The 16,789-nt window shown below is 38.5% G+C and overlaps 2 protein-coding genes, 1 long non-coding RNA gene and 6 other non-coding genes across 11 annotated transcripts; 8 read left to right on the forward strand and 1 right to left on the reverse strand.

The window, feature by feature from the left end:
• The first annotated feature begins 544 nt into the window (after nucleotides 1-544).
• On the forward strand, nucleotides 545-3,922 carry sb:cb1058 (uncharacterized protein LOC394209 homolog). 2 transcript variants are annotated; one of them, XM_026936987.3, is made up of 3 exons: nucleotides 545-692; nucleotides 1,703-2,338; nucleotides 3,134-3,922. In XM_026936987.3, the coding sequence occupies exons 2-3, from the start codon at nucleotides 1,742-1,744 to the stop codon at nucleotides 3,275-3,277; spliced, it is 741 nt and encodes a 246-aa protein (XP_026792788.2). In that variant the 5' UTR covers nucleotides 545-692; nucleotides 1,703-1,741; the 3' UTR covers nucleotides 3,278-3,922. The 2 variants fall into 2 exon arrangements, with proteins under 2 accessions (XP_026792788.2, XP_026792787.2); XM_026936986.3 differs by lacking the exon at nucleotides 545-692 and having other exon boundaries at nucleotides 1,303-2,338.
• Nucleotides 3,923-6,726: 2,804 nt separating this feature from the next.
• Nucleotides 6,727-10,506, forward strand: LOC113539905 (uncharacterized). 2 transcript variants are annotated; one of them, XR_003403984.3, is made up of 14 exons: nucleotides 6,727-6,768; nucleotides 7,348-7,378; nucleotides 7,604-7,639; nucleotides 7,823-7,881; nucleotides 8,106-8,142; nucleotides 8,338-8,385; nucleotides 8,569-8,611; nucleotides 8,896-8,973; nucleotides 9,153-9,207; nucleotides 9,389-9,415; nucleotides 9,680-9,728; nucleotides 9,993-10,037; nucleotides 10,224-10,259; nucleotides 10,436-10,506. It is a non-coding gene; the product is annotated as an uncharacterized LOC113539905 (long non-coding RNA). The 2 variants fall into 2 exon arrangements; XR_004577951.2 differs by having other exon boundaries at nucleotides 6,760-7,378.
• Nucleotides 9,018-9,082, forward strand: LOC113540740 (small nucleolar RNA SNORD29). Its single transcript, XR_003404110.1, has one exon. It is a non-coding gene; the product is annotated as a small nucleolar RNA SNORD29 (small nucleolar RNA).
• On the forward strand, nucleotides 9,251-9,321 carry LOC113540741 (small nucleolar RNA SNORD30). Its single transcript, XR_003404111.1, has one exon. It is a non-coding gene; the product is annotated as a small nucleolar RNA SNORD30 (small nucleolar RNA).
• Nucleotides 9,483-9,609, forward strand: LOC113540745 (small nucleolar RNA SNORD22). Its single transcript, XR_003404115.1, has one exon. It is a non-coding gene; the product is annotated as a small nucleolar RNA SNORD22 (small nucleolar RNA).
• On the forward strand, nucleotides 9,768-9,840 carry LOC113540743 (small nucleolar RNA SNORD31). The gene has a single exon (XR_003404113.1). It is a non-coding gene; the product is annotated as a small nucleolar RNA SNORD31 (small nucleolar RNA).
• LOC113540744 (small nucleolar RNA SNORD31) lies at nucleotides 10,074-10,149 on the forward strand. Its single transcript, XR_003404114.1, has one exon. It is a non-coding gene; the product is annotated as a small nucleolar RNA SNORD31 (small nucleolar RNA).
• LOC113540742 (small nucleolar RNA SNORD31) lies at nucleotides 10,299-10,370 on the forward strand. Its single transcript, XR_003404112.1, has one exon. It is a non-coding gene; the product is annotated as a small nucleolar RNA SNORD31 (small nucleolar RNA).
• Nucleotides 10,507-11,359: 853 nt separating the features above from the next.
• arl2 (ADP-ribosylation factor-like 2) lies at nucleotides 11,360-16,547 on the reverse strand. The gene is made up of 5 exons (XM_026935997.3): nucleotides 16,292-16,547; nucleotides 15,958-16,068; nucleotides 12,767-12,929; nucleotides 12,560-12,640; nucleotides 11,360-11,933 (listed from the first exon to the last, which is right to left on the reverse strand). The coding sequence occupies exons 1-5, from the start codon at nucleotides 16,354-16,356 to the stop codon at nucleotides 11,799-11,801; spliced, it is 555 nt and encodes a 184-aa protein (XP_026791798.1). The 5' UTR covers nucleotides 16,357-16,547; the 3' UTR covers nucleotides 11,360-11,798.
• Between the last annotated feature and the right edge of the window lie 242 nt (nucleotides 16,548-16,789).

Consider the following 16,789-nt stretch of genomic DNA (forward strand, 5'->3'; position numbering starts at 1 on the left):
ATTAATGGCGGTGCAATAAAAAGGCTTTTGCGGTCGAAACCTTGATTGTTGCAATGTGTTCCCACCCAAAACCTGTCAACATCCCAAATACTGCACATCCATGAAATCCATGGCTTCTCTGTATGTAGCAACAGAAGAGAGTTAACATTCACTGTCAGGGGAAAAAAAAAAGTTAAAGGTACATTTGTTTTCCTCAGGGTACAAGGGGATATATCCTCAAACACTACAATGGTCTTTAAAGTTCATATAAATGTATTCTCCAAAGTACTACAGTGGTCTTTAAGGTCCGATTATCTACCTTACTGATGGTCCTCTACAGATATATTTAAAAAAAAAAAAAAAAAAAAAAAAACACCTTAGTCACAAGCATTTCTACCCCAAAGCTCCAGTATACTAGCTCTATTCTGAGTGTTCACACTGCTCACATGGTGCTCTGTATTCAATCCTATGGGAAGGTACTGCATGCTTAGTGTACAAAATGTGTATATATTGATAAGCCTTGATAATTATTATCAAGAGCGAGGCCCATGGAGATTGTGAGTTGGAGAAAGTGATTGTGTTTGTTCAGTGACGACAGGTTTAGGCAGAGTCTGTGACGATAGTGTGTGAGTGTGTGTGAAGTGTGCTGAGGGAGTACTGAACACACACACACACACACACACAGAGCCAATCCCAGAGAGAGCACCCAGCAGGTAAGCTACTCACCTCTCATTTTCTTACATTCTTAAAACAAATCATTCTTTGACTAAGAGCCAATTGTATATTGCATGTAAGTGTATTACTTGATATTAATTAAAGGAATATCCACTGCCTCTGTAGTGTATGTGTTTAACACAGACTTCAGTGTTTCACTGGACTCAGGAAAAGAAAGAATAGAAAGCCTGTTTGTCCTCATTATGGAAGCAAAGTCTAAGAGAAGTTGTTGAATTTGTTCAATATTTGTTTAACCATTACACTCTAACAGATAGCTCTGACTATTCATTAAAAATGAATAAAAATGAATAAAAAAAGAAATTAATAAATTCATGTTTCACATAAATGTTAAATTGCTAATGAACAGCTTCCCATAGACTTTGTTCATAAGTGAGTTTTGAGCAAAGTTCGTTTCTCAGTACAGGGAAATGTGTAAAAATTACTGCCTGTGGTATTTACACATATAATACAGATGAGATGAATAAAGATTGGGTTTAACAACGCTGAAGACAAGACATATCTACAGCATACCATTTAAATCAAATGATCATAGAATGTGCTATATTTGCCTGCTCAGTGGATATTAATATGGACACGTAATATTACCAGATCTGTTCAGAGTGCTGTGTGATGGTAGGTTTCAGTCATACACACAATTACATCTTGGCACGAGTCACAGTTCCAGCACGACTAGGCAGAGTCAAGGTCAGTGTGAGGCTGGAGCTTCTCTTATCTATCAGGACACTGGTACTACCACATAGATACAGGGACACATGGATACGCCAAACACGCACGCAGGCACTGGACTTTGAACAGTGTCATGCTGATGAGGTGATCTGCACAAGAGATATATAATAAGTACATACCAATAGCCTTCAGAGCTTTCTATGCATCTTTGATATCAGGCTGAGCGCTTCTACCAGACTATTTACCATTTGTTATTTCTGAGATCATAGACAAAACAGAACATTGTTTTAACATCTCGCTTCCTGTCTACTTCTTCCCTCAGTCTACAGATAAGTGATAACCTCAGTCACTTGGAAAAATCATGACAATCGGAAAAAGCTCCAAGAAGCAAAAGGCTCCTCGGGCTCCTCCTTTCCTAGACCGGGCCAGTGGATTCTATGGACGTTTAGATGAAATAGAAATAGAGTTCAGGACAGAGGCGCAGATCACAGAGAAACAAGAAATGAAGAACGGAGAGCTGCCAGATGATCAGGAGCACTGTGTGTTAGATTTCAGTGAGGGCATGATGGAAGACGATGGGACCACCCTGCTGAAGAGGAAGCCAAGCCGACTGAGCCGGCGCTGGAGCAGGAAAAGCTCTAGGAGGACCAAGTCTGATAAATCGTCCCTGGAGATAGACAGCCAAAGGGCTGAGACTGAGGTGGCTCCTTCTATTAACCCGAGCGTGGACGTGCACTTAGAAACTCAGCCTGAAACAGGATCAGGCAGCAGAGCTCCAGAACCCATGCTAATCCACTTCTCCATAAGAGAGGAAGCTGATGATCAGAAGCTTATTTCTGAAGGAAAGGAGAGACAAAGGGAGATGAAGGGCAAGAGGAGACAAGGAGAGGTGGAAGGGAAAGCAGATGTAGAGAACATGAAGGTTGTTAAAAGGAACTCTCTTAGGAATTATCACAAGGTGAGATACCGCAAGGTTATGACGTAAGAGATCAAACTTAATCTCATGCCACAGATTAGTGATATAATATTACCTGTTTATGGCTAGTGAAAGAATTACTCAGGGAGGTTTTTTGGAAATCACCTAAGATATTTCTATCGATATTTCTACATTTGAAATAACAACTTAAATTTAACATGGTAGCAGAGTAGTAGTATGTTTTGTTTTGTTTTTTTTTTGTTTTTTTTGTGCCACACCTTCATATCAGTATTTCAATAAAGGATCTGTGCCAGCACAAATTACATTTGCATAAGTACAGACTTAAATACAGTTTAACTCCCTAGTGATGTAATCCGTATAATGAGGAATTTTTATGGTGGCCAAAGTTCCCTTTTCGAATGCAGATAAAAAGATGAGGTGTGTTAACTTATCTAGACGTTTTCCAAAATATGATGTGATCAGAGGCTTCCTCCTGTTGTTTCCTATTTTATCTTGTTTTCTTTACACTCTTTGTTTCATGTTGAACAACTGCTCCTGTCCGTCTCTTACTGACCTTGTATTCCACAGCCTTTTTGTTTACACTGTACATACAAATAGAGGAAAGGAGGGAAAGGGATTACAGAGATAACTGAAATAACACTAACTCTGCTAACATCCAGTATTCATGATTACTATATAAATGTCCATGACCAACTATATTCTTCAAATTTTTTTGTTTTTAGTAATAGTAATAATATGTGTATAACACAGTGTGTTTGTATTAAAGCCAGATTGTTGCACATGTCAAATGAACACCAATTTGTTTTTTTTTTTTAGGTTTTGGATAAAGCATTCCGACGAGGATGGGAGACCTTCATTGCTAACTTGTACAGCGTGACCCTCTCTCCTGCTCCCTCCTCTGTGTCTTCACCAAGCAAGTCTGAAATGGACAGGAAGGCTGCTCTTGCAGATTTTAGATAATATTGAATTAGAGGCTGATTTAATTTAAATATAAATTATACATTTCAGATGATAATTGCCTGAAAATGTGTTCATGTAGTAATTATTACATTTATTTTTTGTAAGCTGTATTTATATTTGATTTATCTCCACCAGAATTATCTTTGCTTGTTTGTTTTTTTTAAATGTTACTACAGTATCTAACATGGATCTTGTTTTAGGATGGTTTGTGTTTATAATCTGAAAAAGCAAGATCAATAACTTGAAAGTGCCTGTGAGGTTGTAGTTTTTGTTCTGACTTGGGTGCAGGACATGGTGAATTATGTTACTGCTCAATAAGCTTTTGTCCCACAGAACAAAACGATCTCACAAAACATAATGGAATCATTTTAGGACTTGTTATGAACGTTGTAAAACTGATTGAGCTGAGAACAGTATTATGGAGGCACAGGTCCTTGATGTAATTTGTCTTTGCTAATGGGCAATCTGCCATGACCATGGGACTAAAACTCCAACACTGGGAGCTCATATCTTCCTGGCTTTGACGTCCATGACTGAGCCAGCTGACTGAGTTATTTATATTGATCATAAAACATTTGTAAGGAATTAATGAACTTATAAGATCAGGACTATGGAGAAATAAAAAATATATATATTCATTATAAAAAACCTTGTCCAGTCAAAAGTTATTCTCTGGGAACTATGTCATGAGCAAGTAAATTAACTGATAGTTTACATACTCGACTTTAAAATGCCTAACACATTTAGGCTTACATGGTGGCATTAAGATACTTCCTCTGTAATAATTTATTTGCAGCACCTTATACACAACTGGGTTGGAGTCTGCAGTGCACCATCCAGTGTCTATACAGGCCAGGTACAGTAACTACGGTTTTCCCGAGTAGCAGATTCATGCTTCAAAGTGGATAGTTGTAGATCTTTTTTAAAATTGATTTATTTAAATGATTTCAACATTTACTAAGTTGAATAAGAATGCCAAAACTCTCTCTCTCTCCTTTTAACATTTATCCATGAATGACTTGGCTACTTTCATTATTTTTGTACTATTTTGCATTGCTGCCCTATTTTTATTTCTTCCTTTGCTTCATGTTTCTTCCTCTGCTTATGGTTTATGTGGATTTTCCTTGGGCTTTTCATGTAATTTGGATATAAACAGTAGCATATAAACAGTTCCTAGTTGCAGAAATTGGTGAGAATGCAATATAATATGTCTGCAATGCCACTAAAACACAGTTGAAACAGAACAGCATTTTCCAGCAGAATAAACAAAGAATTCTTCAGGAAACCACATAATGAATTTATCTTGCATAGTGGAAAGATTACTGTATATGGCAGCACAGGACATCACCCATCAGAGTGATCACACACACAAACAGATTCATATACAAATACATAATAATAATAATAATAACAATAATAATAATAATAATTGTTATTATTGTTATTATTATTATTATTATTATTAACAGTGGGCCTTCTCCAAACTGTTGCCACAAAGTTGGAAGCACACGATTGTATACAGTCGCCATTGGATGACAATGCCCCTGTGTACAATGTGAAGTCCATCCATAAAGAAATGGTTTGCCAAGGTTGGAGTGGAAGAACTTGATCGGCCTGCACAGAGCCTTGATGTCAAAATGTGCACCAAGCCACCTGGCTCAACATCTTTACCTGACCTCACTAATGCTCCTGTGGCCTGTTTGTTGTCAGGTTTATTTAAAGATCACATGTACCCATCTCAGGTTTGTTTAAAAATAACCAGTACCCTAGGGGTGTTTGAGGAGAATATGTACCTGTTTGTGGGCAAGGTTGTGGCACAGAGCTCACTGAGGACGCAGATGTGGAGTTGTTGCTGGATGCTAGTGACACGGTGGCTAGTGAGTGCGCATTCTACTGGCACTGTTCCCTCCTGTGCATCATGAAGGCAGGTGACGAATTAAACTCCTTCTCACACAGTTCCACAGAGGAAGTAATCATCTACAAAAAAAAGTATAAAAAAAGAATTCATTAATTAAATCATTATCACATGGATTATCACATGGATCATTTGTAATCTGCTGCTTTCTTTACTGACATACAAACATTTTTCTGTAACATTTCAAAAACTAATGTTTGGAATTCTAAAATATATAACAAAGTTTGTACTGAAAAGAAATAGGGTGCATAAAACTTTTGCACAGTACTGTGTATGTATATATAAAGTATATACATATATATATATATATATATATATATATATATATATATAAATTAATAAAGCAATCTAGTTACTAAAATAGAATTGTCCATGGTAATTGATGCTGTTCCTAATGGAGTGTACTATACTTACATGTCACAATATACTAAAATGTCAAGAGCTGTAATATCTGGAAATGACAGATACAGTCCCCTCCGAAAGTATTGGAACAGCAAGGCTAATTCTTTTGTTTGTGGTATACACTGAAGACATTTGGGTTTGAGATCAAAAGATGAATATGAGATTATAGATCAGAATTTCAGCTTTCATTTCCTGATATTTACATTTAGATGTGTTAAACAACTTAGAGCATGGTACCTTTGGATAGTCAAAGTAAATTAAAGTAAAAAAAAAAAAAAAACCACAATATTTTTTTGCATATGCCTTGATTGAAATAACTGCATCATTAGCTAAAAATGTAAGTGACTGGAGTTTAATTGTAACTGAGGCTTTTTTTTTTTTTTTTTGGAGAACCCAAGAAATAAGTGGGGAAATATTCACAGTGTGCTGTGCAGTGCACGAGACCTGCAGCACTTCCTGACTGCGCCGCCATTACGCTGATCAGCCTCATCTCTCTCTGCTGAGTAGCAGGAGAGTGTAGGACCTACTGACCAAGTTTCATGTCTGTATCACATACCGTTTGGTCTGCACAATCAGTTTTATTGAAGAAAAAAAAATAATAAGAAGAGAAGAAAAATGCTAACAAAAACAAGAAGATAACAAAAATAAGAAAGGAAAAATCCTAACAAAAGCAATTAGGTTTCAGCGTCTTTGGTGCTTGGACGAAGAAGAAGAAGAAGAAGAAAATATTAATAATATTTGTTTGTATTCGTATTGACATTCATGCATGAATTCTGAGCTTTGGAAATATAAATGTATTTGTCAAATCATAAAGAGCTTCCTTCTCTTTATGGAAGTGTACTCTATAGGTTATAATGTCTAATGCAGTGAGCTCTTTGTCCTGTAGAGGGCTGTTTGAGACTGTATCAAGTCGAGCGTGAGCTTTACCGGAAGTGACGTATAAATAGCGTCTCAACTAAAAACTACGAACTTTAACCTGTTTAATATTAATGAAAGTTTTATATCGAATGTGCTTTGTTAAATAAATAATCGCGAAAACAACACACTGGGTTAGGAAATTTTAAAAGCGGTTGAGACTTTTATGTAGGACGGTTATAAAGGGGGCGTGGTTTAGGGGTCTGATAAAAAGCTGCACCGCCCTCTGCTCGGCCGTTTTCCTGCAGCACGCGCTGAGGTAAGGTGGTGTACTTGTGTATTATTCTTTGTAAATGTGGCAAAAAAAAAGGATAGTTCTTGGTCTCTGTTTGTAATAATGCTTAAGCAGTTAAGCCTTGTGGAGATATCTGCGCAGTAAATTTTAAGTATTTGAATGGTTATATAGTTAGAGTTTTGCAGTGAACAGGCCCAAACCGAGTCTCAATCTGTCTGTTCCTCTTTTGGAAAGATTCACAATCCGAGGCCATCTTGTACCTGTTTGTGCTAATCGCTTACATTTTGACTAAAGCGTTAATGTTAATTTGGTGGTGCATTATTAGGAGCGGGTATTGACTTTTTTTTTTTTGCTTTCTTGTCTGGTTGAATGACTTTGCTGAAGTTGTGCATGCTGCAGCCATATCAGATCTCTCAGTGATGATAACTTTCACAGACCTGTACTGAAATACTGTGATTGCAAATATAATATCTGATGAGAGACCTTTTTATTTTTTTTTTCTCCTTCAATATCCAGTGTTGGGTAATTAGTGAGGCAGAGTTTCTCTCGGGCCTCCACATGGTCCTCCAGGCCCCTGACTAACCATGCTCTCTCTTCTTGCAGTTAGTCTGCTGGAGCTGCAGCAGCTGGCCAGGTGTGCATTCCTTTCCTTTCTTCTCAGGTTAAGTCAGAGCAGGTCGCTTGCTCTGAGTTTAATATACAAATTGGGGTGATTGTTGCACTGCTGTGATGAGTCTTGAACTCTCTCTTACTGAATTCTGTTGAGGATTCAATGTTTTATTCTGAGTAGTTAATCTTCATTATATACATTTCGTATGGTCCTGTGCATTGTGATCAATTTGTGAAATATTCTTTGCAGCATCTTTGACCTCCTGGTCCGGTTTGCTGTTAAAAGGTCGGTTTCATTATACTCTAGGCTTTTTGTCTTGTTTTGGGTTTTTATGATGAATTTATTGACAAGCATATGTCTGAATTTCAGTGATGCTCCCTTTTAAATCTGAACCCTTTCCCTGTTAATGTGACTGGAGATATTCTGTGCTTTCACTAATTTTTTTTAATTTATTTTTCTCTTGAACAGAAAGATGTTTATCTCAAGACTAACTTCTCAACAGCCCACTGTGCAGTGGGTGCCGATTTGTAAGTAATTTCTTTGCACTTAGGTTTTCAGTGTGAAATCTCAGACATGAAGTGTCTGAAATGATTAAGTGGGTTTCATCCCATCATTTCTGGACGGCCACTCGGTCAGATGGCATTCTAGTCACCAAAGTCTGATCAGACAAATGTTGGTGTGTAGGTCAGAATTCAGTCACATAACCAGACTCTTGACTTTTTTTTTTTTTTTTTTTCCCCTTTCTCAACAGTGGCTGCAGACTGCATGTCCTTGAAAGACTATAGGTGGTGAGTACATGTTCATGTTTTCACTTTTAAACTGCAGTCTGAAAGGATGAACTGGGTTCTACCCATTAACCTTGTGGACGGCATTATTGTCCCATGGCATTTAAGTCACCAAAGCACTGATCAGACTGCTCATAATGCTACTTGCTATAGTGAAAGTGATTGCTTCATCTCAACTAGACTGTCTTTGTCTTGCAGATGCTGTGTAAAGTGAAAACCTGTTGCTGAACATGGCTTTGGCCAGTGGTAAGTCTTGTACTTTAACCAATGTTTAATTTTGTTGGTCCTGTCTCAGTGATGTGGCATTTATTCTTAGCTCAGTTTGAACCCATGTGAAAACATTGAAACATCTGAGAGATTGAGATTCAAGTGTCATAACTTGTTTTGTATGAATTTATTTACAACAGTTTTCTATATTGCTTTCTTCAGATGAGTTCTTTGCCTGGAAGGCTGAGGATGTTTTCAGATAGGGGTAAGCAGATGTTCTGGTTGCACTGAAGTAGCATCAGAGTTTGAGATTAAGTTTTGGCTTTTACTTTGGTAGTGATATTTACATAAACTGCATTAATTTGTGTTGGGAATGACTCATTTACCCCAACTTTTCCTTTCTAAAGGCTAAATGTCCTTGCCAATTAATGTGTAGGAGTAATTTTTATTGCACTGAGCAAACCGATGTGAACTGCACTAAAGATTTGTTTTCAGATAGCTCTAAAGCGTTCTTTAAAAAAAAAAATTGCTGTTTGCGTTCATCTACAGAGTTATCCCTCTGAAGCACAGATGTTTGGCAAATTGAGTTCTTGGCTCAGAAGTGCTCGCTTGGCTACAGTTGTCATGGTAAATATCAATTTCTTTATAAATTGCTTTATAAATGGTTCTGGTCTCGGTGATGAAGATACTTAGCTCACTTTGACCCACTGTGAAAAGTTACGAACACCTGAGAGATCTGTCTGCTTTCCATGCTACCTGACCTGCCTGGCCAGATCTGTCCTTAATCCTTTTTGTCTTGTTTACAGGGTTGCTTTTTTTTCCTCTCAAAAACAGGCAAACTTGGTTTACAGTGGATTCCAGGTATGTCACTGAAGCTTTTTCATGTCTGTTTGAACATTCTGCATCTTATGATGATTTACTTTGGAATCTCGTTCGTCTGAACTCCTGTTGAGAATTTTTTGAAAACTGACGATGCTTGAATCTGTTAACATTTGATTTATACTTAAGGAAATGCAGAAACTAATTGTAAACTCTGTTTAAGGTGGGCCTGGCAGTTTGTCTTAAGCAGGTGAGAATCTTAATTTTAGATTAAAATATAAAAATGTTGAGTTAATGTAACATTGAGCAGTTGCTGGACCTTATGATGAAACTTGCACACGTCTTACGCACTGTGTTAACACCAGAACCTGAAAAGGTGAACCCACTGGTGTTGCCAGGGCAACAAGGGGATAGTTTGTTGGGGTTACCAACAGTCTGATAGTCTAGCTGCAATTTTAATTTACGCTTGTCTGGAGCTTTACTTTGTCTCATGCAATGTCTGTTTTTGTTTTAGCTGAAACTGGATGACCCTGGGTGTCCTTTGGAACAAACATTTCCTTGAGGTAGGTGTGCAGGTGGAAAAACTTGAAATGAACTGAAAACTGAAGAGATGATGAGTAATTTATACCGCCCCAGTCTGATTGTGATCTGACTGATTGGTACCCCTCTGATCTACCTGCTCAAATCCAAAATAGTCAATGACTGTTACCCAGGGTCATGTCATAAAGCTGAGCTGGAGTCCCTAGAATCACTGGATCATTTTTCCACTAGTACTTGTTGACTGACTTTTAGTTTATTTAAAAGGAACATCTTGTCTTTTCCTCTAGATCTGTAAGCCTGTGCATGAAGATACTGGAGCTGCCCTGAATAAGGTTTGTATTTAATGTTGTCTTGGTGTTGTACAACTCTAGGCTGAAATGATGATTTTGAGATTACCGCCCCAGTCTGATGTATAGTGACTGATTGGTACCCCTCTGATTCCTACAAGGTGGACATGATGTAGTTCAATGTATTGGATTTCTCTAAACTTTTTTTTTTTTTTCTTTCCCCTTTTGCAGGTCATCTCCGCTTCCACTGTACAACTAGTCAACTCGGTGAGTTGCTTACTTATTCCTGCCGTAAACTGCAGTAATAAATGAAGTGATGAATAGTGATACCGCCCCAGTCTGATTATAATCTGACTGAATGGTAATCCTCTGATATAATGTTATGTATGAGCAAATGCTTTACATGCAAGTGAACAATATTAAAATCTAGTCTTCTCTTTAAGGTGCTGGAGGCCATGGACATGAAGTTATGCCTGTAAATGCTGTAAAGACTTAATAAAGCTCTTGAGTGAAATTATTGCCTCTTGTCTTCTGTGGTGCTGTGATTCCGACATGGTGATTGCATCATTTAAACCAGCAGGCAAAGCTTTTAAGACCTAGGATATTCTCCTTCCAAACTGGAGAAGTTACTTGCACTAGGCTTCAGCTGAAAGCTTGACATGTGCTAGGTTATGTAATGTTAGTTTGGGGGAGCAGAAGTGTCTTCCATGTATTTAAATTGTTCCATGGATGTAAATAAACCTGAATACTCCTGGCAGATGGATATGACCGGAATGGGCAAGTGACCTGTTCAGACATATTTGAGGGGGCTAATATCTTGCACAGACTAGTTCAGACTTTGAGTGGTAAGATGACTTGCGTTTGACACTGGTTGTATATTTTGGTCCATTTCGTGTGAGGGTGAGAATCTGTTTATTGCACATGAAGTGGCAAATGTATAATTCATGATCTCCATTTACTGTTGGTGCTTACCAAGTGTCAGTTCCTTTAGAAAATTAATTTGATTCTAACTTGTTGCACTTAAGGGTGAGTCGAGTGAAAACCTTGTGTAATGGATGGGGTCGCGTCAAGTTGCATCAACAACTTAATGAGTGGCATAACATGGTGACTCAGACTCTGCAAAATGCACCTTAAAACATCACCTGTTCTAGTGATTCTACAGTGTTGGGTTCACATTCTGATTAATCAAATTGCTGGGTTTGGAAAGGAAAAAAATACATGTAGTTCCAATAATATTGTACAGCATGAATGTTTCCACAAGGGGAAAGAGTCTAGAACTGCAGTTGGAGGATTTACAATGATAACTAAGTTTACTTGCTATTAAGGAAATATCCATGCTGGGGAAGCAATTTTCAAGAAACTAAATGTCAAGTCTTTCAAAATTTTATTTTGAAATGATCACTTTACAAGCAGTGCAGAAATAATTTGATAAATGCATAAACCTCTGAAACCATATGAACAGCAAACAGTGGCCATTGGCTGAGGTTCAGGCATTAACAGCTTAAACACTGAATGCATTTCTCAACTTAATCCCAGAATGGTACAATTTGAACACTCTACAGTTTTCTCCTTAACACAAACATTTAGCCTTATGTGGGTTATGTGGCAACATGAGGCTAAAATAGGTCCTTAATAAAGGCACCAAGAGTGTTGCACTGTTAATGTTACTGATCTGAAAGGAAAAAAAAAAACAACTATAACCATGCACACTGGTGCATTAGTTATGATGCCTCCTCAGGGTTATAACCATAGATAAGATGCTGTTTCTACAGTTATATCACAACATTAAAATACAAGGCTCTTTTCTCAGTCTGCTGTAAAAATGCGAGCACCGATGTCATCCAGGAGCCAGTCTACGCCTGTCAGGAGGTTCTCTCCAGTCACTGCACTGCAGCCCACTATACACCAGTGATGTGTCTTAATCTCATCCAGAGCTAGCGCCTGTCAAAATAAGAGATTGTTATTCAGGAGTTTTCCTTTGGTCCAATAGGTAACTCAAGTCATGATGCATTTGACAAGCAATAAATTTAAAATATCCCTGTATTAAAAAAAAAACATGCCTGATTATGATTATACGTGGTGCTTGGAAGAACCTCCATGGACTGAATCCATCGCGTGTTATATATGCATATACTGCTATATACAACTCTAAAAATATGGACAATGCAAATCAAGACTCTGATACAGGTTAAAGCAACCTGTGACAAATGCTAGCTATTAGAGAGGGCAGGGTGAAATGAGGGTGTCTCCAAATTGCAAATTTCCTTTAATATATCATTTTAATACTTTATAATTACTATAAAGATGTATTGCATAACTGAAACAAATGACATTTAGTGCTGTGACCATGTAGCACTGAAAAAGACAATAGCTAGGCTGGATGTCTGTAATGAGCAGTTTCAGTCCACAGCACTGCAGATTAGCATTTTCTCATTTGTAATACACACAATTCAGCCCATATGAAGCCCTTTATCAAAGCAATTAATTGCAACTACCCTGGGCAGGGCAGTGACTCTCTAAACCTGAATTATTGCACTCCTGGTTTTTAAAAAAGAAGAAATATTGACCTCTCTGATGGCATCCTTAGACAATGCACCAGGCAAATCCTGTTTGTTGGCGAACACTAGGAGGGTGGCTCCTGCTAGTCTCTGGTAGAAGAAATGAATAGAGTGTAGAGAATAGAAAGTGAACAAGTAGACAACAGTGGCTGTGAAAGCAGTCAAAAACTTTTAAAAATGTGCTTAAAATAAATAGAACTGGGTTAATTTTCTCACCTCCTCCAGTAAAAGTGCACCGAGTTCCTTCCTGCAGTCCTCCAGTCTCAGTCTGTCTGCACTGTCCACCACCCACACCAGTCCATCTGTGCTCTCAAAATAATTCCTCCAGTACGACCGCAGTGACCTCTGACCCCCCACATCCCAGATGTTCAACTTGAACCTATTTCCATGTGGGAGAAATGAGAACATTAATAAACTATACTAAGATAATTAAAGGTAAATATCACAAGTGTATAACATATGGGTGACATAGTTCAAACTGGTGCATTAAAGGTAAAGTCCATCCTGAAACACATTATATACACTTACCTAGCACTTTATTAGGAACACCGGTACATCTAAGCGTTATCTAATTATCTAATCAGCCAATTGTGTGCAATGCATAAAATACGGTCCAGCAGCTTCATGTAATGTTCACATCAAACATCAGAATGGGGGAACAAATGTGATCTCAGTGATTTTGTCCGTGGCATGATTGTGGGTGCCAGATGGGTTGGTTTGAGTATTTCTGTAACTGCTGATCTGTGATTTTCACACACAACAGTCTCTAGAGTTTAGTCAGAAATTTAGTCAGTGTATTTTGGTAGAAATTATGCAAATGCTAAATCCTTAAACCTGGCACTGCTATCAGCAGGTAGTGATAAAGAAAAAAATATCCAGTGAGAAGCAGTTCTGTGGACAGAAATGCCTTGCTGATGAGAGAGGTCAACAGAAAATGGCCAGACTGGTTCGAGCTGACAGAAAGGTTACAGTAACTCAGATAACCACTCTGTACATTTGTAGTGAGCAGAAAGGAATCTCAGAATGCACAACATGTTGAACCTTGAGACAGATGAGCTACAACAGCAGAAAACCATGTCGGGTTCCACTTCTGTCAGCCAAGAACAGGCTCAGGCTCGCCAAAACTGGACAGTTATAGACTGGAAAACGTAGCCTGGTCTGTGGAATCTCAATTTCTGCTGAAGCACACAAATGGTAGGGTCCAGAATTTAGCGCCAACAGCATGAATCCATGGACCCAAGCTGCCTTGTGTCAACAGTCCAGGCTGGTGGAGGTGGTGTAATGGTGTTGGGAATGTTTTCTTGACAGACTTTGGGCCAGTTAATACCAATCAATCATCGCTTGAATGCAACAGCCTATTTGAGTATTGTAGCTGACTGTGTGCATCCCTATATGGCCACAATTTACCCATCTTCTCATGGCTACTTCCAGCATGATAATGCACCATGTCCCAAAGCAAAAGTCATCTCAAACTGGTTTCATGAAAATGACAATGAGCTCAATGTTCTTCAGTGGCCTTCTCACACACTGGAGAACACCTTTGGGATGTGGTACAACGGGAGATTCACAGAGTGAAAGTGCACCTGAAAAATCTGCATGAATTGCATGATGCAATCATGTCAACATGGACCAGAATCTCAAAAAAGAATCTTTCCAAAATCTTGTGGAATCCATGCCATGAAGAATTGAGGCTGTTTTGAGAGCAAAGGGAGGCCCTAACCAGTATTAGTATAGTGTTCCTAATAAACTGCTCAGTGAGTGTATGCTTATATTGAAATATTTGTGATGAGTTTAGAAATTCAGGTGCAGATTTGTTGCATGGTGGTGTATTTCTGTTATTCACAAGACAAGTTAGCAGTTGTGTCCTGCAATGACGTCATTGCGAGCCATTGCGAGCCCATTTACAATGGTGTTCAACAGGAGAAACAAATTAAATGTTCTTAAACATAAGCTCCTAAAAAGAAAAGAGAAAGAGCTTCTTTTCTCACTCACTATTTTCCAGTGACATTCATTGTCATATTAATGAGAAATCCAGTGCAGCAGTAGTGGAGACAGCAAACATTGGACTCCAGGACACAATGCATCTATATGATGCTGTTAAGGCAGAGACTCGGATTGACTTGTTAGTAATCTACAAGGTGACAAGTGTGATGCAGATGACAGCGGTATTAGCATGAAAGTTGAAGCTTTGGAACCTTATCTGTTTGAGCAGAGTGTAGAGATGAGGAGGTGAGAGAGCTGGATAGACTAAAGGACTGCTGCATCAGTGTATTTAGGTAGAAATGATGCAAATGCTAAATCCTTAAACCTGGCACTGCTATCAGCAGGTAGTCAAACAGCACGCTGGGTACAAAACCATTAACCAAAGTGAAAACAGACTAACATGTTGATGAAAGAAGTTCAAAGTAAAAAAAAAAAAAAAAAAAAAGTCAACGCTGATTCTCATTAAAAAAAAAAAAAAAAAGAAACTATTGAATGTTATTAAAGGTTCATTAATTCATTCGTCTTCAGTAACCACTTCATCCTGGTCAGGGATGCGGTGGATCCGGAGCCTATCCCAGGAACACTAGGCGTACGGCACACACCCTTGATGGGATGCCAGTCCATCACAGGACACCATGCACACACACACATTCACACCTAGGGAGAATTTAGCATAACAAATCCACCTCAGGTTGCTGTCTGTGTGTGAAATACCTGAGCTCAGGATCGCACTGGAGACCCTGGATCTGTGAGATGGCAACACTACCCAGTGCTGAAGATCACATGTTACTTAAAAAGATTAACATGCAAACTAATCAGGGTGAATTTTTCCTTTATGTAATTAGGGAACAAGTTATTGCATTTAAAACAGGTTAGTTGTTTTGGCAGAATTACTAGCTTTTCGTAGGACTGTGTAGGTTTTGTTATGTCTAGCTTGGAATGTGTAAATTGGAATATTTTTGAATCTTTCGTTGTTTCTGTTGATCCTGTTTCATGTTTTCCTTTTCTGTCTAATTATACGTCCATTGTATTCCACGTCTAAGAGCTCACTACAGCTGGGTTCCCAACTTTTTTGCCTTCAGGAACCTCTTTCACAGTAAAAGAAATAAATTCCACCACCCCGATTACAGATTTATTTTCTGAACATTATTTAAACGTGTATAATAACATATTGTCTATTTATTAGAGCCATCGAGCTTGATAACCGACATTGAGGACCACCGATTTACAGTGTGATTTTACTACAAATGTCAATTTAGGATGAGCTGACTCTAAACCTAGGGCTCGGGTCAGGTACAACACTACTGTGTGGCAAATTCACAAGATTTCAAATCAAACACACACATTTATAGAATTTAATCATGAAACTGGCTTCACATTAACCATCTACAACAAGCCTCTATATGCTTAATGTTGAGATTTACCCTCTGTGTTCTAGTGTCTTTATGTTGAATCCTAATGTGGGAGAAATGGTGCTGACATCCTCGCCATTAAACTTCTTCAGTATGGTGGTTTTTCCAGCATTGTCCAGCCCACTGATCCAGTGGTTAAGGAACCAGAGCAGAACAGAGTTTCAGCTTAGCACCACTAACAAGACTCTTAGCTAAGTAGCATTAATATCCAGAGAGAGTAAATTTAAGATCAAGTCAAATAAAAAAAGCACATATACAAAACAGCATAAATGAGCAAATAAGCATACATCTTCTTTAGGAATTTAGGACACATGAGGCAAAGCTATATGTAGCTTATTAAGGATACAGCATCAGCAGGCGCATCTCTCGCTCCTTATGTTTCAGCTTCTTTAATATCGTCAGTAAACCCATTGCGAAACTCTCACAAAACAAAATAATACAATGAAACACTTTACAGCTCTAAAAACAACACAGCTATCTTTTCTGTTTTAAGAGAAGCATCACTCCTTCACGACTTCACCGCTTTCATCAAACCAGGAAGTGTTGCTGCTGTTGACTCCAACATCCTCAAACATTATTGGTCACAACAACCACCGCGAAATAATGCCTGAAGAAAATGACTGGTTGTCTGTCATAGGGCTTGCCCATCTCTCAAATTGACCAATCACTCCGAGGCTTTAGGGCGTGTCTGTAGACGGGATTGGTCAAAGCAGCTGTCAAGCACAGAAACGCTTCCACACTGTAGCAGTTTGTTCAGCCTACTGACTCCACACCGCCACCTGGCGGCGCTCAGAGCTTCAGTCGGCTTCAACAGCTGCTACACAAACTAGACTGGGTTCTTCCT

This window comes from Pangasianodon hypophthalmus, chromosome 4 (genome assembly GCF_027358585.1).
Source record: "Pangasianodon hypophthalmus isolate fPanHyp1 chromosome 4, fPanHyp1.pri, whole genome shotgun sequence".
NCBI lineage: Eukaryota > Metazoa > Chordata > Actinopteri > Siluriformes > Pangasiidae > Pangasianodon > Pangasianodon hypophthalmus.